A 22732-nucleotide genomic window follows, 5' to 3' on the forward strand; every position below is an offset into this window, starting at 1 on the left:
TGAAGCAGAGTCTTGCTCTGTCACCCAGGCTGGAGTGCAGTGGCAGGATCCTGGCTCACTGCAACTCCTGCCTCCCCGGTTCAAGCAATTCTTGTGCCTCAGCCTCCTGAGTAGCTAGGATTACAGGCATATGCCACCACACCCAGCTAATATTTGTATTTTTAGTAGAGACAGAGTTTCACTATGTGGGCCAGGCTGGTCTTGAACTCCTGACCTCAAGTGATCTGCACATCTTAGCCTTCCAAATGCTAGGATTATAGGCGTGAGCCACTGCGCCTGGCAAAACTTTTTATTATTAGCAATTATCAGACAAATATGGTAGCAGAAAGAATGGAATAAGCTTAAATGTATGCATAAGTCAGTGACAACAGATATTTTATTTTATCCATAAATACTTCAGTATGTATCTCTAAAAGATGAGGACTCCTTTTTTTTTTTTTTAAACATTACCCCCTACCCCTATACACATAGAGGAACCCATAACCATAATTCTTTATTATGACTAATAAATAGAATGATTAAAATACAAATTTAGTCTCATGGAGCAGTACTCTAAACCCCAAACTGATTGTCTATGATGAAAATAAATGTGTCTATTTGAAGCTTATTTCATATTCAAATCTCTTCTGAATTAAAGATAGTTTTCATGAGGTAATTATTTTTAACTACTATATACATTAGCGATATGAGTACATTTATTCCCTCTTCTCCTGGGTCAGTTAAGTAGCTTGATGTACTATTTCTTGTTGCAATATGTTGGACACTTTTCTACATGTAAATATTTATTTAAGTCTTGGATAAAAATAAAATAGTATGTTAATACCATATGCATTTAACACAGAGGGGAAATGATTATCTCTCTATGTAAGCTACCTCTCAAAAGTTCAGTATAATGTATTGGAAAACTAGAGTATTAGGTATTGTTAGCATTATTAGAAATAGAATTGTACTCATAATTTTTTTTTTTGAACAAGAGTTTCACTCTTGTTGCACAGGCTGGAGTACAATGGCATGATCTTAGCTCACTGCAACCTCCACCTCTCAGGTTCAAGCAATTCTCCTGCCTCAGCCTCGTGAATAGCTGGGATTACAGGTGCCTAACATGCCTGGCTAATTTTTTTTTTTTTTTTTTGAGACAGAGGCTTGCTCTGTCACCTAGTCTGGAGTGCAGTGATACGATCTCAGCTCACTGCAACATCTGTCTCCCGGGTTCAAGCAATTCTCCTGCCTCAGCCTCCCGAGTAGCTGGGACTACAGGCATGCGCCACCACGCCTGGCTAATTTCTGTATTTTTATTAGAGACGAGGTTTCAGCATGTTGGTCTGGCTGGTCTCAAACTCCTGACCTCAGGTGATCCACCCACCTTAGCCTCCCAAAGTTCTGGGATTACAGACGTGAGCCACTGCGCCCAGCCGCCTTGCTAATTTTTGTATTTTTGGTAGAGATGGGGTTTCACTATGTTGGTCAGGCTGGTCTCGAACTCCTGACCTCAGGTGATCCACCCACCTCGGCTTCCCAAAGTGGTGGGATTACAGGTGTGAGCCACTATGCCTGAGCAACTCATAATTTTTGTTTTGAAATAGTTTTACAGTTCTCTGAGAGCATATTCACATAGTAAATTTGAGTTGTATCATTCTTAAAATGTGTTTCCTTGGGAAAGCATGTGGTAGAAAGATAAATAGGAAATGGTTTCTTGGCATTATTGTGGAGTACAATCAGTGGCTTGCTGGTGCTGGCTTGCATCAGCTTGTGAGCTTATTGCTAAATTATAAGGAATTATTTGAGCTGGTTGTTAAACACAACCATTTAAAAAAATTAAGTCACAAAGGTAGTAAAAACTCAGAAACTCACTGGCTGGGTGCGGTGGCTCATGTCTGTAATCCCAGCACTTTCAGAGGCTGAGGCAAACATATCGCTTGAGCCCAAGAGTTTGAGATCAGCCTGGGCAACATGATGAAGCCTTGTCTTTACAAAAGAAATACAAAAATTAGCTGGGTATGGTGATGTGAGCTTCTAGTTCCTGCTTCTTGGGAGGCTGAGGTGGGAGGACTGCCTGGGAGGCAGAGGTTGCAGTGAGCTGCGATTGTGCCACTGCACTCCAGCCAGGGCGACAGACTGCGACCCTGCCTCAGAAAACCCCAAACAAACAAACAAAACCAACTCTTCACTTCCCAGTTATTTTATTGCATTTTACAATCATCTGTGTTCTCAAGGTTATTTATGCCTGTCATATCTATATGGTAAAAAGACTATATAGTAGTCTACTACTGTGCATCTCTTCCCAACACTGCATTCAGTGACTTTATGTTGGTAGCTTGTAATCAACCATGGTGGGCATATTTGCACCATGGAAATTGGAGAATACTGTAAATTAGAGATTTATTTTTGAGAGCATAGTTATTAAACATTTGCCAGCATACCAGTGAATAGGATGTTCTTTTAGTGTAATGTTCTGCTTATCTGAGGATGGCTTTCTTCCTTTTTTTTTTTTCTTGAGACGGAGTCTCACTCTTGCCCAGGCTGGAGTGCAGTGGCGCAGTCTCAGCTCACTGCAACCTCCGCCTCCCGGGTTCAAGAGAGTCTCCTGCTTTAACCTCTGGAGCAGCTGGGATTACAGGTGCGTGCCACCATGCCCAGCTAATTTTTTGTATTTTTAATGGAGATGGGGTTTCACCATGTTGGCCAGGCTCATCTCAAACTCCTCATCTCAGGTGATCTGCCCACGTAGGCCTCCCAAAGTGCTGGGATTATAGGTGTGAGCCACCGCACCTGGCTGCCTTCTTTCATATCTACTCTTTAAATATATTTTTATAGGGTGACTGCAAGTCTGGAACATAAAACTACTTATTTCATTATCATCACAGATACATTTATTTATCATCCGCAGGAAAACATGACTGAGATTAAAACAAAGCACATTAAATAAAATGAAAAAGAGAATAAGTAAATATTTTTCCTATATTTCAAGAGTTTTTGGTTTGGGTGCAGTAGCTTACACCTGTAATTCCAGAACTTTCGGAGGCCAAGGTGGGAGAATTGCTCGACCAGGAGTTCAAAACCAACCTGGGCAACATGGCAAGACCCCTTCTCTACAAAAAATTAGTAGGATGTGGTGGTGGCACCTGTGGTCCCAGCTACAACGGAGGCCGAGGCAGGAGGATTGCTTGAGCCTGGGAATTTGAGGCTACTGCAGTGAGTTAGGATTGCGCCACTGCACTCTAGCCTGGGCAACAGTGTAAGGCAACAGTGTCTCAAAAAAAATTTTTTTTTTTTTTTGAGATGGAGTCTCGCTCTGTCACCCAGGCTGGAGCGCAGTGGCGTGATCTCGGCTTACTGCATCCTCTGTCTCCCGGATTCAAGCAATTCTCCTCAGCCTCCCGAGTAGCTGGGACTACAGGTGCCGCCACCATGCCCAGCTAATTTTTGTATTTTTAGTAGAGACAGGGTTTCACCATATTGGCCAGGCTGGTCTTGAACTCCTGACCTCGTGATCTGCCCGCCTCGGCCTCCCAAAGTGTTGGGATTACAGGCGTGAGCCACCGAGCCTGGCCAAAAATTTTTTTAAAATAAAAAATAAAGACTTTTTGGACACCCTAGATACATAAACAAGTAAATGAATTGCGGATACATGTATTCAGAGATATATATTGTGTGTGTGTGTGTGTGTGTGTGTGTGTGTGTGTGTGTGTGTATGTCTGTACATACTGTCAGTTCTCATTATGAGTGGATTATTTATTTTAGGTGTGGATTCTGTATTTGAAAATTCACCTACTCAACAAAATGTATTTGCAGCTCAAAAATCAGTACTTGCTGGGCGCGGTGGCTCATGCCTGTGATCCCAGCACTCTGGGAGGCCGAGGCAGGCGGATCACCTGAGGTCAGGAATTTGAGACCAGCCTAGCCAACATGGTGAAACCCTGTCTACAAAAAATAGAAAAATTAGCCAGGGATGGTGGCATGCACTTGCAGTCCCAGCTACTCAGGAGGCTGAGGCAGAAGAATTGTTTGAACCTGGGAGGCAGAGGCTGCAGCTAGCCGAGATTGCCCCACTGCACTTCAGCCTGGGTAACAAAAGCGAAACTCTGTCCCAAAAAAAAAAAGAAAAAAATCAGTACTCAGGTTCTCTTGCAGTTATTATTGGACATGTGCAGAACAGTGAAAGATGTGAGTTGTCCATTGTGCATGTTCTGAAGCTGAGGTTGAATGAGGTGACACTGTTTCAGCTGTCATACTGCAAACAAGTGTCCTTTTTGTATTCTATTTAGTGTCACTTTTTTTCACATTTTTATGCTTTTTGTTGGTAATTTTGCTGTTTAAAATGGCTCCTAAATGTGGTACTGAATTCCTATCTAGTGTTCCTAAGCCCAAGAAGGCTGTGATATGCCTTACAGAGAAAATATGCATCTCAGATAAGCTTGTTCTGGCATGAGTTATAGTGCAATTGGCCATGAGTTCAATGTTAATGAATCAAATATATATATAATATATGTATTTATATATAAATATTATATATATTTGATTTATATATATTATATATAATATATCATATTGAGATATATAAATATTATATATTATATATAATACTATATATAAATATATATAAAGAATCTTTAAACAGAAATGCATAAAACAAAATTATGTGTTGATCAGTTGATGAAATGTGACTAAAGGCTTGCAGGAACCCAACTCTATATTTCCCCTCAGAACAGTGGTTCAATATTTGCTAATTCAATAGTTTTGGTGACTTTATAGAACATAATTATTGCAAATAATGGCAATTGATTGTATATACACACACACATTCGTGTATACGTGACATTTGTGACCTTAAATTTTTAGAGAAATAGACTACAATCAATTATTATAAATACTAAATTTATCTTAATGTTTTATTGATGATTCAGATGGCTTAGAATACATAAATATTCAAATATTTATGAATATGCAGAAAAGTCAGTTAATAGAAATGTATCATATTTTAAATAATTAAAAAACATTTTTTAGCTTCCTTGTGATTTGTTAATATTAGAGAAACAGTTTGCATAGTTATTCCTGTCATTGAGTGTACTGTTTATATAGACATTTATTAATAGAGATTACTTCTTGAGCATTTAATTAATGATCCTAAAAGGTTTTATTTTATTCCAATCAGATTATGTATATGAAGCTTTATTGAACACTGATATTGACATAGATTCACTGGAAGCAGACTCACATTTAGATGAAGTCTGGATCAAAGAAGTGATAACGAAGGCAGGGATGAAGTTAAAGTGGAGTAAATTAAAACAGGACAAAGTCAGAAAAAATAAAGATGCTGTAAGAAGGTAAAACTTAACTGTATATACTGGCAGGGTTTGGGGGAGACTACATAGTTATATTTACACTTTTTAATGGAAAGATTTGCTTTAAAATTTCTTTTGTAATAAAGATATGTGTGTATAAACTTCAAAGTACTTAAAGCATTAGAAAGTATATTATACATTCAAGTTATTATAAAACTTTAAGGATTTTTAAAAATTTGCTGAATGTTTACATTGGTCTGAATTTTCAAATTTGATTCAGTTCTGCTCATTGTTATGAAAATGCAAACCACAGGTAGGTAGGCAGTTATTAAATAGTCTGTCATTATATGTATAGGAGAGGGAAATAGGTCTAATCCACACTGAATATTGGGTTTTATTGTTAATGGTAGTTCACAGGGATAAATGTGAACCAATTCACAGGCTATAAAGTATTTCTGATATTTAAGAAATGAAACTCTTTTGCTGTTAATTGTAGGCCCCAGGCAGATCCAGCTTTATTAACCCCAAGGTCCCCAGTTGTTACTATAATGGGCCATGTTGATCACGGGAAAACGACATTACTTGACAAATTTCGAAAAACTCAAGTGGCAGCAATGGAAACTGGAGGCATCACTCAGCACATTGGTGCCTTTCTTGGTATGAACACAAATTACCTTACAATGTGCTTGGGAACCCCACTTATTTTCTTAAACTAAAAGTCATAGTATGAAATATACAAATTCAAAGTAAAAGAGAAGGCTAAAGCTTGCAGTCATTAGTTTGATGAAATGTAGAGCAAGTGGTTAGTAAAGCCGTTTTTTGTACTTTCTATAAGAAGAAAATTGTGTTAACTGTTAACTTTTTTTCTTTTGAGACAGAGTCTCACTCTGTCACCCAGGCTGGAGTGCAGTGGTGCAATCTTGGCTCACTGCAACCTCTGCCTCCCCAGTTCAAGCAGTTCTCCTGCCTCAGCCTCCCAAGTAGCTGGGACTACAGGTGTGCACCACCGTGCCTGGCTAATTTTTGTATTTTTAGTTGAGACAGGGTTTCCCCATGTTGGCCAGGCTGGTCTCAAACTCCTGACCTTGTGGTCCGCCTGCCTCAGCCTCCCAAAGTGTTGGGATTACAGGTGTGGGCCATCGTGCCCGGCTTAATTTTTTTGTATTTTTAGTAGAGACGGGGTTTTGCCATGTTGGCCAGGCTGGTGTCGAACCCCTGACCTCAAGTGATCTGCCCATCTTGACCTCCCAAAGTGCTAGGATTACAGGTGTGAGCCACCGCGCCTGGCTGAAAATTGTGTTAACTTTTAATTCTAGCTCATTCTTAGTTTGATTTAATGAGCCTACAATTTTTTATTAATTATGTTTATATAACTTCCTTTGCTAGGTTGTGATAATATTGCTGATAATAATTAAATAATAGTCCCATTTACGAGCACCTACCATGTTTCCAGTACTGTGCTGAGCACCTTATATGTTTTGTCTTTTTTATCTTGACAACAACATCATAAGGTAGGTATTAATAGTTGCACTTACAAATAAGGAACCTGATACTTCTTCGAGTTAAGCAACTTTCCCACAGTATATAGCCAGTAAGTAGCATAGCCAGGATTTAAACCCAAGGTCAATGGACTCAAATCGTGAGCTACTGCCTACTAAATTGCCTCTCTGTGGCTCAGGGAGTTGTGCAACTCTGAGTTGCTAATGTAAGGGTGGCTGCCTGTACAACAGTTGGTGTGTTCTGTCTCTAAAATAGATATATCAGTTGATACATTTATGAAAGTAGTTATGTTCTAGAAATACGGAGACTTTAGTTTGAAATTTTTACATGGAAAAAAAACCATAAGAATCTCACTGGCATTTTATCACTTTTCATTGTGAAATGATGATCTGTGTTCTGATTAAGATTAATGGAAGGAATAAAATTATTTTAAAGAATTATTGATGGTTTCTGATAATGTCGCATATATTCTTTGGTATTAAGGAAGTACATGTTTGAATCCTTGATGTTCTTGAATTTCTGTTTCCACAGTCTCTCTGCCTTCTGGGGAAAAGATAACTTTTCTTGATACTCCAGGACATGCTGCTTTCTCAGCAATGAGAGCCAGAGGTGCTCAGGTCACTGACATTGTCATATTGGTTGTAGCTGCAGATGATGGAGTGATGAAACAAACTGTAGAATCTATTCAGCATGCCAAAGATGCACAGGGTACTGTGTGGCTGACTTAATGGATCTACTACATAAAGTCAAAGTTCTGGGGCCATTTACATATAGCTCATTTAGTCTTCACAACAATCCCAGAGTTATTATACGTGTATTACAGATAAGCCTCAAAGATAAATTGTTTTCCCACAGACTTATAACTAATAGGAAGAGTATAGCAGGATTCAACTTGGGAGTTGTGACCATAAGTACAGACCACAGGTGCAATCTTTCCTTTACTGTGCCCTTTTTTTTTCAACTTTTTATCATAGAAATTTTAAACAGATACAAAAGTAAGAAAAGAATAATGAAATTCGATCTATCCATCACATAAATTCATTAGGAGTTGCATAGTGGTTATATTCTGTTATTTCCTGTTAATTTATTATGTGGAATTCTTCTCTAAAGAGAAACTTTCCCTTCTGCTTTAAATAAGTTCTTATCTGATCAAATGTATAAAATTCAAACTTTTGGAAAATCACTTAACCATCTTCTCCCTTATTTCTTCATTTAAAAGTTATAATAATAAATACCCACGCATGTAATTATACATTCTAGGCTGGGAGTGGGGGCTCACACCTGGAATCCCAGCACTTTGGGAGGCCGAGGCCGGTGGATCACCTGAGGTCATTGGGAGTTCGAGACCAGCCTGACCAACATGGAGAATCCCTGTCTCTACTAAAAATACAAAGTTAGCCAGGCGTGGTGGCACATACCTGTAATCCCAGCTACTTGGGAGGCTGAGGCAGGAGAATCACTTGAACCCAGGAGGTGGAGGTAGTGGTGAGCCGAGATTGTGCCATTGCACTCCAGCCTGGGCAACAAAAGCGAAACTCCGTCTCAAAAAAAAGTTACACATTCGGTATATTGATTTTTATTCTGAAATGACTGTACCCCTACCCTTACTGAGAAAATGTACTCGATAAAGTGTGTCATATTACCCCCAGATTTACTGGCAAGATTTTTAAAAGGTTGGGAGTTACTGAACTAGTCCAGTTCTTTCATTTTACAGCATGAAAACTAAGACTCAGACAGCAGCCAGAACTCTCCCTAATTATATACAATTATACACTAATTTTCAGTATGTCTGCATTTGGAATTTGGATCTGCTAGCTTCCAATGTTATTCTCTTTTCTTTTTAATTCCTCAAAACTGCCTTTGTGTGATGTACTATGTTCTTAATGATTCTAGGGAATACATGCAAGAAGAGAGGGATAAATTTGCCAGGGATCCCATTACAAAGCAATTGGTTGAGACAGGATAACTTCATTAGATCATGCTTTGTACACCTCTTCTCTTGGTACCGGTTAAGTTCCAGCTCGTCAACATAGAATGTACTTTTTCCTTTTCTTTTCTTTTCTTTTTTTTTTTTTTTTGAGACGGAGTTTTGCTCTTACCGCCCAGGCTGGAGTGCAGTGGTGCAATCCTGGCTCACTTCAACCTCCTTCTCCCAGGTTCAAGTGATTCTCCTGCCTCAGCCTCCCTAATAGCTGGGATTACAGGTGACTGCCACCACGCCTGGCTAATTTTTGTATTTTTAGTAGAGATGGGGTTTTACCATGTTGGCCAGGTTGGTCTCAAACTCCTGACCTCAGGTGATCCACCCACCTCCCAAAGTCCTGGGATTACAGATATGAGTCACCGTGCCCGGCCAGAATGTACTTTTTCGTAATAGTACGTTGTGGATTGCAAAACTTTTTGTATCTTTTAAAATTTCTGTTTGATACCTGAGAAAATTACAGAGATGATGAAATGCAACCACAGAATTACCTTGTAGAATTTTGTGTGATTTCTCTAAAGAGAGGGTATGTCTAGTGATAGTAAGTAGATTAAAAGATTATTTGGTCCTTTCATTAAGTAAACATTTATTGAGAGCCTACTAGGTCACTGACCTAGGTGTATGAATAAATAGTATAAGTCCTAAAAGAAAATTTGTGATATTGGTACTTAGTTTTAACCTAGGATGAGATGTTGGGTTTTAACAATGAGTAAATAAACCCTGGAAAGAAGAGGCAAATGATCTAGCAGTATTGAATTGGAATCTTCCCATGATTTTTTTTTTTTTTTTTTTTGGAGATTATCTCCAGTGTACTTACTGATCTTGCTTTTAGGTTTAAGGATAGGCCTTTTTCTACCCAAAATACAGTTGACCTTTGAACATCACGGGTTTGAACTGTGTGGGTCCACTTAACACACACATTTTTTTCAACCAAACATAAATAAAACAGCATTCACAGAATTTGAAACTTCCTTACATGGCTTTTTGTACACACGGTTCTGCAGGGCTGGCTGCAAGACTTGAGTATGCCGGGATTTTGGTATAGGCAGTGGTGGGGGTCCTGGAACCAATCCACCAGTATACCCAGGGATGATTATATTGTTTGTTGTGTTTTTTTGGGATGGAGTCTCGCTCTGTTGCCCATGCTGGAGTGCAGTGACACGATTTCAGCTCACTGCAAGCTCTGCCTTCCTGGTTCAAGCGATTCTCCTGCCTCAGGCTCCCAAGTAGCTGGGATTACAGGTGCGTGCCACCACGCCCGGCTAATTTTTGTATTTTTTAGTAGAGATGGGATTTCTCCATGTTGGCCAGGCTGATCTCAAACTCCTGACCTCAGGTGATCCACCCGCCTCAGCTTCCCAAAGTGCTAGGATTACAGGCATGAGCCACCGCATCCAGCCCGACTGTATTGTTTTTTTTGATAATCTCAGGTGTCTGTTATTCACTCAGAATCTGCTTATAATTATACTTTTAACATCTTGCATCTGGATTTCTCTATATGTAGCGCGCAGAGTAGGGTGATGTGACTCCAAAGTGGGTCATTTTGGCCTTTTGTTAGATAAAAACATCCACTGAATAAAGAGAAAACCAGAACAGAAAGTTGGTGTCTTTCACTGTGAATACCTGGAATTGAAGGTGTCATCATTTTCACTCTTTTTAACTCCATTTCTTTCAGTTCCTATTATCCTTGCCATAAATAAATGTGACAAAGCTGAGGCTGATCCTGAGAAAGTGAAAAAAGAGCTGCTGGCTTATGATGTGGTATGTGAAGATTATGGAGGTGATGTTCAAGCAGTGCCTGTCTCTGCACTTACGGTAAATGCGGGGACCTCATATAAATATGCCTGGATGGGAATGCTGTACATAATGCACACAGTGTATTACATCTAAAGAACATTTTGAGGTACATAATTTGTGTTGTTTTTTAAAAAGTTTTCTTGGTGCCAGGCAAAGATGGTATTATCTTGGTTTGGCATGTTAGGAGTTAGGCTCAGAGAGGTCAGTCACCAGCTAATCAGTGTGGAGTCAAGTCTAAATGGAATATATTTTTTATTATGAGATACTTAGGATGAGAATAAATGGTGAATAAGGGAAATAGTAGGACAAAGACGTGGTGCGATCACAGCTCAGTGCAGCCTTGACCTCCAAAGCTCAAGTTGTCCTCCCACCTCAGCCTCTTGAGTAGTTGGGGCTACAGGCAGGTGCCACCCCATGCCTAGCTAATTTTTAAATTTTTTTGTAGACATAGGGTCTCACTGTGTTGCTTAGGCTGGTCTTGAACACGTGGCCTCAAGCCATTGTCCCACCTTGGCCTCCCAAAGCACCGAGATTACAAGTGTGAGCCACCATGCCTGACCAAAGACTGTCTTAAGCAGAAATGAAATCCAGTTGTTAACAAAAAAGTGCTTATATTTCATGCCTCTTACAAATGGAAAACAGGCCTTACAGCATTTAAGAGATTTAAACAAAAAGTTCATGAATACCAAGATTAAATATTAAGGTTGATTTTGTTATTGATTGACTGAATGTTTTTGTGGATTAAATTGCTACATGTTTTAAAATGTTATTTATAATGAATTCCGTTTTCTTTAAGATTACCATCTATTCTTTCTTGAATATAAACACCAAGGAAACTCAGTGCTTGCCTCTTATAAGTGTTTTCCAATTCTCTTACCCTATAGAGGTTGCTGCTAAGTAACAATTTCCTTTTTTGTCCATCCTTATTATATTACAAAGTTTATTTATAATATAGCCTTTTTTTTCTCCTGATCATTCACTGAAGGGATGGTGGGTTACTCTACCACCTTCCTCCAATTAAATCTCACTTCATCTTTACTTTTCCTAAATGTGTTACGTCCAAGATACTTAGAAATTATGCGTCCATTAATAGTAAAACTGTGCATCTTTTTCTCTGAAATTTATAAAATGCTACCTTACTTTGTTTTCTTCTGCACTATCCCTCAATTGTTATTGCACTCTGAAAGCCAAATGTTAGGCTTACTACAATAAGATTAAAATATTTGGCCAGGCGCAGTGACTTATGCCTGTAAGCCTAGCACTTTGGGAGGCCGAGGTGGTCAGATCCATTGAGGCAGGAGTTCAAGACCAGCCTGGGCAACATGATGAGACCTTGTCTCTATAAAAACACAAAAATTATCCTGGCTTGGTGGCATGTGCGTGTCGTCCTAGCTATTGGGGAGGCTAAGACTGGAGGACCACTTGAGCCAGGGAGGCAGAGGTTGCAGTGAGCTGAGATGACGCCACTGCACTCCAGCCTTGATAACAGAGTGAGACCTTGTCTAAAAAAGAAAATTAAAATATTTGAAGAGTTGACCACCTTTTCTGGCCAGATACCATCAGATGAATAGGTAGATGTAAAGCTGCTTAGGCAGATTTGGAGGCGTGTCAGAGATGATTCCAAGGGAAGGGAGGGGATTGGAAGAGAGTGGCAGGGAGGTAAGATGAGGCCTTCTTTTCCAAGATATATAAAGGATTATTTCATGCAAGGAAACAACTCTAGTTCTGCATTTTGGAGCAGCATTTTGTAAATTGGAATAAATACTAGGAATAAGTGGGTGGGTAAGCAAAGTATTTAGTCAATTTTTTTTGTTTTGTTTTGTTTTGTTTTACAGTTGTCTGTTGTTTCATTTTTTGTTTTTTGAAATGAAGTCTTGCTCTGTGTCTCAGGCTGGAGTGCAGTGGCATGATCTTGGCTCACTGCAACCTCTGCCTCTGGGTTCAAGCGATTTTCCTTTCTCAGCCTCCTGAGTAGCTGGGATTACAGGCACGTGCCACCACACCTGACTAATTTTTTGTATTTTTAGTAGAGATGTGGTTTCACCATGTTGGCTGGTCTTGAACTCCTAACCTCAAGTGATCCACCCGTCTCAGCTTCCCAAAGTGCTGGGATTACAGGCATGAGCCATCGTGCCCGGCCCTTGTCTGTTGTTTTATACTTTGTAACAACTGTGAGCAATCTCTTAGCTGATACGAGGAGTGGAAAAATACCTTGCCTATCAGTTCCATTTCCATCACCAGTTAATCAGCTGTGTGATCTTGGAGCCCTAGAGAGCACAGTAAACATAGACCATGAAAGGTAAAAGAATCACCCACTCCAGCTTCTTCATTTTATGGTTGAGGTAAGGAGATCCAGGGAAGTGAGGTGATTTTTTTTTTAAAGGCTGCACAGCTGGGTGGTTATAAAGCACAGCTTAGAGCCTAGATCTCTAGTTAGTGCTTTTTCTCTTCATTTATTTAATAAGGGTAAGTCGTGCTTGATATGCTTTGTAGGATTCTTGAGTTGATCAAATGAAATAATAGATGTGAAATCTCATTCAGTTGGATAGAACTTAAACAAAAAAAGAAAGCAAGAGGAAGGAAACACAACTGTAGGGACAGACGGAGGAGAAAGAAAATGAATGAAGCATTGCATGTGTTTATGAAAGGGATAGTAACAAGCCCACCAGTGGTCATCCTTTAAAAAAAATAGCCACTTGTTCCTTGCAAGATCTGTCCATGGCTCAGGTTTTCTTGCTGATCCCTCCCTCCCTTCCATTCTTCCCATTCTCTTTTTTCTTATTTTTGTTTCCCCTCCCTCCCTTTCTTTGTTAAATTGAGTAATCATGCTTTTAATGATTAAAGAGAAAAGTATAATATAACTTGCAAGGATTATGTGACTTTCTGTCCCTGGTATTTACATTTACAGATAATATTTATTAATGTGTATTAACAACGTTTGTTATTGTTAAAGGGCGATAATCTGATGGCTTTGGCAGAAGCAACAGTTGCTCTTGCAGAAATGTTAGAATTGAAAGCAGATCCCAATGGTCCAGTGGAAGGAACAGTAATAGAGTCTTTCACAGACAAAGGAAGAGGGTAGGACTCTTAAAATGCTTGCCTTTTTAATTTGTTCTGTGGTTTTCGTGACTTGATTATATGACAATATATTATTTTTGTTACATGTTATTGTTAGTTCATGAACAATATTTTCAAAGCATTTGTTTTAAAAAGTATTTTATTGTTTGTACTAATACAAGAACACAAAAATGCAGTTATTATCAGTAGACCATAGCAACTATCCATGTATATCTACTAGTCATATTTAGGTGACATAAGTAGTTCAATTTGTTTTATTTTTTTTTCCCTCACTGACTCAACTGAATTGGTAAAGTCTTATAGATAACATAAATTAGAATGAAATACCAATAGTTGCATTTTAGGGTTTGTGAATTCTTTATACTTTACCCATTAATATAATATGCAGAAAGGTCTTTGAAGTGGTGTGCTTGAATTTTCCTCTGTATCAGCAAGAGAGGTTTTCTCATTGCTTTACACTCTCTAACAACTGAGTAATCCCTTAGCTGATGGAGACTGGGATAGAAAGTGGGTTAAGATTCTGTCAGAACACTTTGCTCCCTGCTTCTTCGCTTAGCATAACCTTATAAGAAATTATTTTTTTTTAAATTATGGTAAGAAACACCTAACATCCCATTTATTATGTTAACCATATTTAAATATACAGTTCAGTATTGTAGTTTATTCACATTGTTGTGCAACAGACGTGTTGAACTATTTTATCTTGTGAAACTGAAACTCTGTACCTTTTAAAATTACCCTTGTCCCTCTCCTGAGCCCTTGGCAACCACCTTTCTGTTTTCTGCTTTTCCTTTATTTCTTTCTTTCTTTTTGAGACGGACTTTTGCTCTTGTTGCCCAGGCTGGAGTGAAGTGGCTGCAATCTCAGCTCACTGCAACCTCCAGTCCCTGGGTTCAAGCAATTCTTCGGCCTCAGTCTCCCAAGTAGCTGGGATTTACAGGCACCCACCACCATGCCTGGCTAATTTTTGTATTTTTTTAGAGACAGGATTTTCACCATGTTGACCAGGCCAGTCTCAAACTCCTGACCTCAGGTGATCCAACTGCCTCGGCCTCCCAAAGTGCTGGGATTACAGGCGTGAGCCACTACACCTGGCACTGTTTTGTGTTTTTATTTTGTGCCTACTTTAGATACTTCATATGAGTGGAATCATACAGTATGTGTCCATTTGTAACTGGCTTATTTCATTTTGTATAATGTTCTAGAGTTTCATTCATGTTGTAGCCTGTGAAAAGATTTCCTTTTTTAAAAAAATTTAATATTTATTTATTTTTTAATTTTTATTTTTTTGAGTTGCAGTCTCAATCTGTCACCCAGGCTGGAATGCAGTGGTGTGATCTCGGCTCACTGCAACCTCTGCCTCCCAGGTTCAAGTGATTCTCCTGCCTCAGCCTCCCGAGTAGCTGGGACTGTAGGCGCGTGCCACCACACTCAGCTAATTTTTGTATTTTTAGTATAGACGGGGTTTCACCATGTTGGCCAGGCTGGTCTTGAACTACTGACCTCAGGTGATCTACCTGCCTCGGCCTCCCAAAGTACTGGGATTATAGGTGTGAGCCACTGTGCCTAGCCTATTTTTTTTTTAATTGAGATAGGGTCCTGCTATGTTGCCCCAGCTGGTCTCAAACTCATGAGCTCAAGCAATCCACCCACCTTGGCCTTCAAAAGTGCTGGGATTACAGCCGTGAGCCACCACACCTGGCCAATTTCCTTCTTTTTAAAGACTGTATAATATTCCTTTGTATGTAAAATCCACATTTTCTTTGGAAGAAATGTCCATTTGTCTTTTGATGGACATTTGAGTTGCTTCTACTTCTTGGCTATCGCAAATAAATTTGTTTAAAATGGTCTTGATAGGCTGACTTTGAACTCCTGGGCTCAGGTGATCCTCTTGCCTTAGCCTGCTGAATAGCTGGGATTGCAGATGTGCCACTGCACCCAGCTTTGAAATGTTTTTATGGTATGAAAAACTGCTTAAGTTAAGAAGTGGTGGAATTAATCTTGTGTATACACATGTTTATATAACTTAAACTTCATAAAGATATCTTTGCTCTACTTAAAGTACATTATGACATTGAAAATATACTTTTATTTTCATTTTAGTCTTGTTACTACAGCTGTAATTCAAAGAGGAACTTTAAGAAAAGGCTCTGTTCTGGTTGCTGGAAAATGTTGGGCAAAAGTACGCTTAATGTTTGATGAAAATGGAAAAACAATTGATGAGGCCTATCCCAGCATGCCAGTGGGAATTACAGGCTGGAGAGACCTTCCTTCTGCAGGAGAAGAAATTCTTGAAGTAGAATCTGAGGTGTATCAAGCTTAATTCCTATATATTAGATATAATATAATTATTTTCAATGCCAGTTTACAATGTTATACCAAATATGTGTATTAATTTTAACAAATCTAGATTATAAGGGGCTGTGAGGATGCAAGTTGTGCTATTTTAGCATTAGACTATAGAATTTTGGGGGGTGGGGATAAGATTTTTAAATCATTTCAATTATACAAGCTCTCAAATTAAAATTTTACATGTTTCTTGAAACTTATAAAAGTAGTAGTTTCATACATGAGTTAAGCTAATTTCCTAATGCAGGACAACACAAAGGCTTTAATCTAGCAGTTATTGATGTCTATTTCATTAAATAATACGTTTTTCCCCTATAAAGCCAAGGGCACGTGAAGTTGTTGACTGGAGGAAATATGAACAAGAACAGGAGAAAGGTCAGGAGGATCTGAAAATAATAGAAGAAAAGCGAAAGGAACACAAAGAAGCACATCAGAAAGCCCGTGAGAAGTATGGCCATCTACTGTGGAAGAAGAGATCAATTCTACGGTTTTTAGAAAGAAAAGAACAAATACCCTTAAAGCCAAAAGAGAAAAGGGAAAGAGATTCAAATGTACTTTCTGTGATTATTAAAGGTATCTTTTTAAAGATTTTACATTACAGTTCATTCTTTGAATATATGTTTTTTTATTCTCATAGTTTGGGCCTTTACATTTACATGAAAATTATTTCAATATTTTAGGAGAGATTTTCTTAGTCAACATATTTCTTGCTGATTTTGTTGTAAATGTACGTTTGGCTCATTATATGCTATTAAGTCAAGTAGATATGTGTAATGCTAAGCCTAAATAAAAGTGGATTTAGTGATAAATGACATTCCTATCATGGCTTTAAATAGATTATTGTCATTTTTATGTCTGCTGATGTCTAACTCTTAAAAGCAACAATTATAAACTTTTTCTGTATTTAGGTGATGTTGATGGTTCTGTTGAGGCTATTTTGAACATTATAGATACCTATGATGCTTCACACGAGTGTGAACTAGAATTAGTACATTTTGGAGTGGGTGATATAAGTGCAAATGATGTTAACCTTGCTGAAACATTTGATGGTAAGGATTCCATTTCTTCTTGTTAATCTGTGTTCCCCAAATAACACTGAACCATCTGCTTCTGTCTTTTGTTGCTTGGCTTGTCACACCTGACATTTACTCCTATGAGCATCACCCTTCCTGCTATAGTCCAGTCCCAGCTAGCAATTGAAACTTAATAGGATGTGCAGTATTGTGGCCATAGCTCCATTTGTTGTGGTTGTACTGCAATTTTGGGGAACTATTTCAAGACCTGGTCACGTTTATCTTTTTTTTTTTAAAGCACCATTACTGCCCCCTCTCCCTACTCCTCCTGGTTCTTTACTATCCCAAGGTTGATTTCTCATATCTTTCATCAGACTTCTGAATGTTCCTAACACTGTAATCACCCTATTCAGTTCTTTCCTTCATCTTTTACTTTTGGCTACCTATCTTTGGTAATTGATAATTTTATACATCGTATCTTTTTACAGCAAAAGTTCTTTTTAGCTTTATAAGCCTAGAAGGCAGGGAACTGTCTTTATTAGTTGAATTTATGATACACAAAAAGGGGGACTCATGACTGTTAAATAAAGTCGAACACCTAGTAAAGCAAAAACATTGTTGAGTGATTAGGAATCATTTAGGAAAGAGATTCTTTGAAACCTGACTTGATTAGAGTTAGATATCACCTCTACTACTGAAAAGGATAGAGGTAACATCTAACTGATTAATTAAAAGTATTTGGTAGGCACTGACTGGCTTAGCACTGTGCTGTAATACAGATAGTGTATTGAAAGATATTGAAATGACTTTTTTTTTTCTTTTTTTTTTTTTTGGAGACAGAGCCTCACTCTGTTGCCCAGGCTGGAGTGCAGTGGCACGGTCTCGGCTCACTGCAACCTGTCTCCCTAGTTCAAGGGATTCTCCTGCCACAGCCCCCACTGAGTAGCTGGGATTATAGGCGTGCACCACCATGCCTGGCTAATTTTGTATTTTTAGTAGAGACAGGGTTTCACCATGTTGGCCAGGCTGGTCTTGAACTCCTGACCTAGGTGGTCTACCTGTTTTGGCCTCCAAAGTGCTGGAATTACAGGCATGAGCCATTGTGCCTAGCCAATTGAATGACTTCTTTTTCCTGAGACGGAGTTTTGCTTTTGTCAACCAGGCTGGAGTGCAATGGCGCAATCTTGGCTCATTGCCACCTCTCCCTCCTGGGTTCAAGCGATTCTCCTGCCCCAGCTTCCCGAGTAGCTGGGATTATAGGCACCCACGACCACACCTGGCTAATTCTTATATTTTTAGCATAGATAAGGTTTCATCATGTTGGCCAGTTTGGTCTCAAACTCCTGACCTCACGTGATCCACCCACCTCAGCCTCCCAAAGTCCTGGGATTACAGGCGTGAGCCACTGCACCCGGCCTGAATGGCTTCTTAATGATAGGACTTTCAAGGTGATTGTGTTTTTCTCCTGATTAAACTGTTTGGGTTAATTTTTTTCATTCATTTTGTTTAAGACAAGAGTGTTTTGCTTTTTTTTCTTTTTGGGTTGGTTTTTTTTTTTTTTGAGACAGTCTTGCTCTGTCGCCCAGGCTGGAGTGCAGTGGCATAATCTTGGCTCACCGCACCCACCACCTCCTGGGTTCAAGAGATTTTCCTGCCTTAGTTTCCTGAGTAGCTGGGATTATAGGCGTCTGCCACCATGCCTGGCTAATTTTTGTATTTTTAGTAGAGACAGGGTGTCACCATGTTGGTCAAGCTGGTCTTGAACTCCCAACCTCAGGTGATCCACCCACCTCGGCCTCCCAAAGTGCTGGGATTACAGGCGTGAGCCACCGTGCCCGTCCAGGTTAATTTTTTTCATTCATTTTGTTTAAGACAAGAGTGTTTTGCTTTTTTTTTCTCCCAAAGTATTTACAGTTAAATATATTATTTGTTTGTTGGTAAAATGGTCAGCTCCATGAAACTTGCTTCTTAAAAATAACTCTTGACCTTTACCAATTACGTCACTATTTTTCCCTCCACCCCTTTAAGTCACTATTTTTGGGCATCTTTTGGCCATCTGAATACCTAAGTGCAAACCACAAAAATTGTAGACAATAAGATTATAATTTAATAATGTAATTGTTATTAAAATGAAGGAATAGTATTTTAGCCCTGGTCATTTTTTGTGTTTTTATTTCTCTGGTATGAAAATCAAATTTTGTTTAGCATACTGCTTTACACGTCATAGGCACTTAATGTTTCTTAAATGAGTGGGTTTAAAATTATAAAGAAATTTTCTTTGTTAAACAAGCCACAATACAGTTTATAAAATTCTTTCATCAATTGGAAAATTTACTAGTTTTGGTGAGAAAAAAAGTCATAGACCTTCTAACCTCCTCTAATTGCTATTTTTTTTTGAGATGGAGTTTTGCTCTATTTGCCCAGGCTGGAGTGCAATGGCGCGATCTCAGCTCACTGCAACCTCCGCCTCCCGGGTTCAAGCGATTCTCTTGCCTCGGCCTCCTGAGTAGCTGGAATTACAGGTGCCACCACCACGCCTGGCTAATTTTGTATTTTTAGTAGAGACAGGGTTTCACCATGTTGGCCAGGCTGGTCTTGAACTCCTGACCTCAGGCGATCCACCTGCCTCAGCTTCCCAAAGTGATGGGATTACAGGCGTGAGCCACTGCACCTGGCCTCTTATTTGCTATTTTAATTTAGAAAATAAAACAATTTAGATTCAAGTTTCTGCTTGAAAGACAAATAAATGATTATAATGTAATCGTTGTGCTACTTCATTGATCATATTTCTGTTTGCTAGGTGTTATATATGGCTTTAATGTGAATGCAGGCAATGTTATCCAACAGTCAGCTGCAAAAAAAGGAGTAAAAATTAAACTTCACAAAATAATTTACCGTCTTGTTGAAGATTTGCAAGAGGAACTGAGCAGCAGATTACCCTGTGCTGTGGAAGAGCACCCAGTAGGTGAGTGATCACTGAATGTTACTTTTAAAAATTAGTATATTAGGTGCTATAAATAGCACTTCAAAGCAAAGCTTAGAGGAAACGTTTTCAATGTTGAAAGATATATCCTGTGTTCTAGAAAAAAATGACTACCATGAGAATCCATTGTAACTTCTTATGTAAACACCTGCCCTGTGTAACACATTGTGCCTGTGCCTTGATGATACAAAAGCAAATAAGGAATTAGGAACTTGCCCTCCAGTTTAAATATGAACAAATAATTATAATACAAATTACACTACTATTGAACGCATAAAGATTATTAACAGTGTCATGGAAAGAGCTGTTGACTTTGTTGTGGGGCTGGCAGAGAAGTCTACCATAAGAAGAAAATTTACATTTAAATATTAAATATTTAAAAATATTGTTTCTAGCATATATCATAGCCAGAGTAAAGACCGAGTATATTTAAAATTGATTAAATCACCTCATCTGTTTTTTTTTCCTCCCCACGTAGATTTTGGTTTTTTTTTAACTTTTAATTTTGATAATAGTTTTAAATTTCCAGAAAAATTGCAAGAGAAAAACCAGGAACTCCTATATATCTTTTACCTAATTCACCAGTTGTTTACATTTTGTCCTATTTGCCTCATTTTTGTCCTGCTCCATGCACATGTGATGTTTTTTCCCTGGACCATTTGAAAATGTTTGAGATATAGTGCCCATTTGCCTCTAAATATGTACATCTGCTAAGCAAAAGGATACTATAAAACTACAGAACTAATCAAACTCAGGAAATTTAACACTTATTCATACAATGCTCTTATCTAATACACAGTCCATATTCACATTTTGTCCGTTGTCCCAACAGGGTACTTTTTTTCCCCAGTCCAGGATCATGGATTATAATATATCCATGTTGTCATATCTCTCTAGCTCCATTTAATCTGGAACAGTTCTTCAATTTTTTTGACCTTGACATTTTTGAAGCATATTGGACAGCTATTTTGTAGCATGTACCTTGATTTGGATTTGTCCAGTGTTTCCCCATGATGAGATTTCATTTTGCATTTTTGGTCTACATAACAGATTTATTATTTTAGGTTTTTCTGACCTGCTCAACATGATCGTACAGAGATTTTTATATTCTTGTGCTAAGAGCAATTTGGAAAACTGAGTCATGAGGGTTTCTAGGATTAAGAAAAGACACCAGTCAGATAACACTAACAAATAACAGTAGTAAAATAGCACCCTAGAAAATTGGTTCATTATAGTGCCTGTTACTTCATTATTGGAATTTGTATTTTTAGTCAGTGAAAAAAAACAGACTCGGCCGGGCATGGTGGCTCATGCCTGTAATCCCAGCACTTCGGGAGGTCGAGGCGGGCAGATCACCTGAGGATGGGAGTTCAAGACCAGTCTGACCATGGTGAAACCCCGTCTTTACTAAAAATACAAAATAAGCCAGGCGTGGTGGTGCATTCCTGTAATCCCAGCTATTTGGGAGGCTGAGGCAGAAGAATCGCTTGAACCCAGGAGGCGGAGTTTGCTGGTGAGCCAAGATCGCGCCATTGCACTCCAGCCTGGGCAACAAGAGCGAAACTCCATCTCAAAAAAAAAAAAACCAGGCTTAGAATGAGTAGAATTAGTACTTCTAAGTAGATATAAATTACCTGTGGCAAAATGAAAAATAATGAGGTCAGGTGCAGTGGCTCAAGCGTGTCATCGGAGGACTTTGGGAGGCTGAGGTAGGAGCATCGCTTGAGGCCAAGAATTCAAGACCAGCCTCCACAACAAAAAAGATAAAAATAAAAAAATTAGTTGGGCATGGTGGCACGCACCTGTAGTCTTAGCTCTCTATAAGAACTGCTTGAGCCCAGGAGCTTGAGGGTACAGTGAGCTATGATCATGCCACTGCACTCCAGCCTGGGTGACCCATATATAAAAATTAAAAAAAAAAAAAACAGAGAAATAAAGTAATGATAGATGATCTACTCTAGAAAATATATTGAAGGAAAGCTTAAAACAAGGTTTTCATGGAGCAGACAAGAATAGGCAAAGATGGCTGGGTGCAGTGGCTCACGCCTGTATTTCAACACTTTGAGAGTCTGAGGTGGGAGTTTGAGACCAGCCTGGCCAACATGGTGAAACCCCGTCTCTACTAACAATATAAAAATCAGCTGGATGTGGTTGTGGGCGCCTGTAATCCCAGCTACTCGGGAGGCTGAGGCATGAGAATTGCTTAAACCCCAGAGGTGGAGGTTGCAGTGAGCCAAGATCACACCACTGCACTCCAGCCTGGATGACAGAATGAGACTCTGTCTCAAAAAAAAAAAAAAAAAAAAAAAAGAAAAGGAAAAGAATAGCCAAAGATTTTCATGCATTTTTATTCTTAATATTGGTCAGGAAAATAAAATTGGAGTTAAAGAAACCCAGACTTTTTTCTAGGCATGAATTTGGATTTTTGTCCTACCTTTAATTCTTATACCACAGAATGTCAGAAATTACGTATTTCTCAGAATCTTTAGTTTTCTGCACATTAATGTTCTCTTCTTCCTAAAGGTGAGGCATCTATACTAGCTACCTTCTCTGTAACAGAAGGGAAGAAAAAAGTTCCTGTGGCTGGCTGCAGAGTCCAAAAGGGACAGTTAGAAAAACAAAAAAAATTTAAACTAACCCGTAATGGACATGTAATTTGGAAGGGTAAGCAACATCAAAATCTCCTATAATAGCATATCCAGTCACCAAAACCTGTTGACTATATAACCATCTGAAATCTGTTCATCTT

The 22732-nt window shown here is 38.8% G+C and overlaps 1 protein-coding gene across 18 annotated transcripts in view; it reads left to right on the forward strand.

Moving 5' to 3' along the window:
• The window catches only part of MTIF2 (mitochondrial translational initiation factor 2), a 35322-nt gene that overhangs the window by 10998 nt on the left and 1592 nt on the right, over positions 1 to 22732 (forward strand). For 15 of the 18 annotated variants that reach the window (XM_063594949.1, XM_063594948.1, XM_055107929.3 and 12 more), the window contains 10 exons: positions 5153 to 5324; positions 5779 to 5939; positions 7314 to 7490; positions 10439 to 10578; positions 13514 to 13638; positions 15742 to 15946; positions 16308 to 16560; positions 16896 to 17036; positions 19801 to 19965; positions 22507 to 22647. In XM_063594949.1, coding sequence (XP_063451019.1) covers positions 5153 to 5324; positions 5779 to 5939; positions 7314 to 7490; positions 10439 to 10578; positions 13514 to 13638; positions 15742 to 15946; positions 16308 to 16560; positions 16896 to 17036; positions 19801 to 19965; positions 22507 to 22647 — 1680 coding nt within the window. Of the gene's footprint in view, positions 1 to 5152; positions 5325 to 5778; positions 5940 to 7313; positions 7491 to 10438; positions 10579 to 13513; positions 13639 to 15741; positions 15947 to 16307; positions 16561 to 16895; positions 17037 to 19800; positions 19966 to 22506; positions 22648 to 22732 lie in introns of those variants that run through there. The other 3 variants (XM_055107936.3, XM_063594950.1, XM_034953165.4) reach the window with 2 other exon arrangements.

Source organism: Pan paniscus, chromosome 12 (assembly GCF_029289425.2).
Source record: "Pan paniscus chromosome 12, NHGRI_mPanPan1-v2.0_pri, whole genome shotgun sequence".
NCBI lineage: Eukaryota > Metazoa > Chordata > Mammalia > Primates > Hominidae > Pan > Pan paniscus.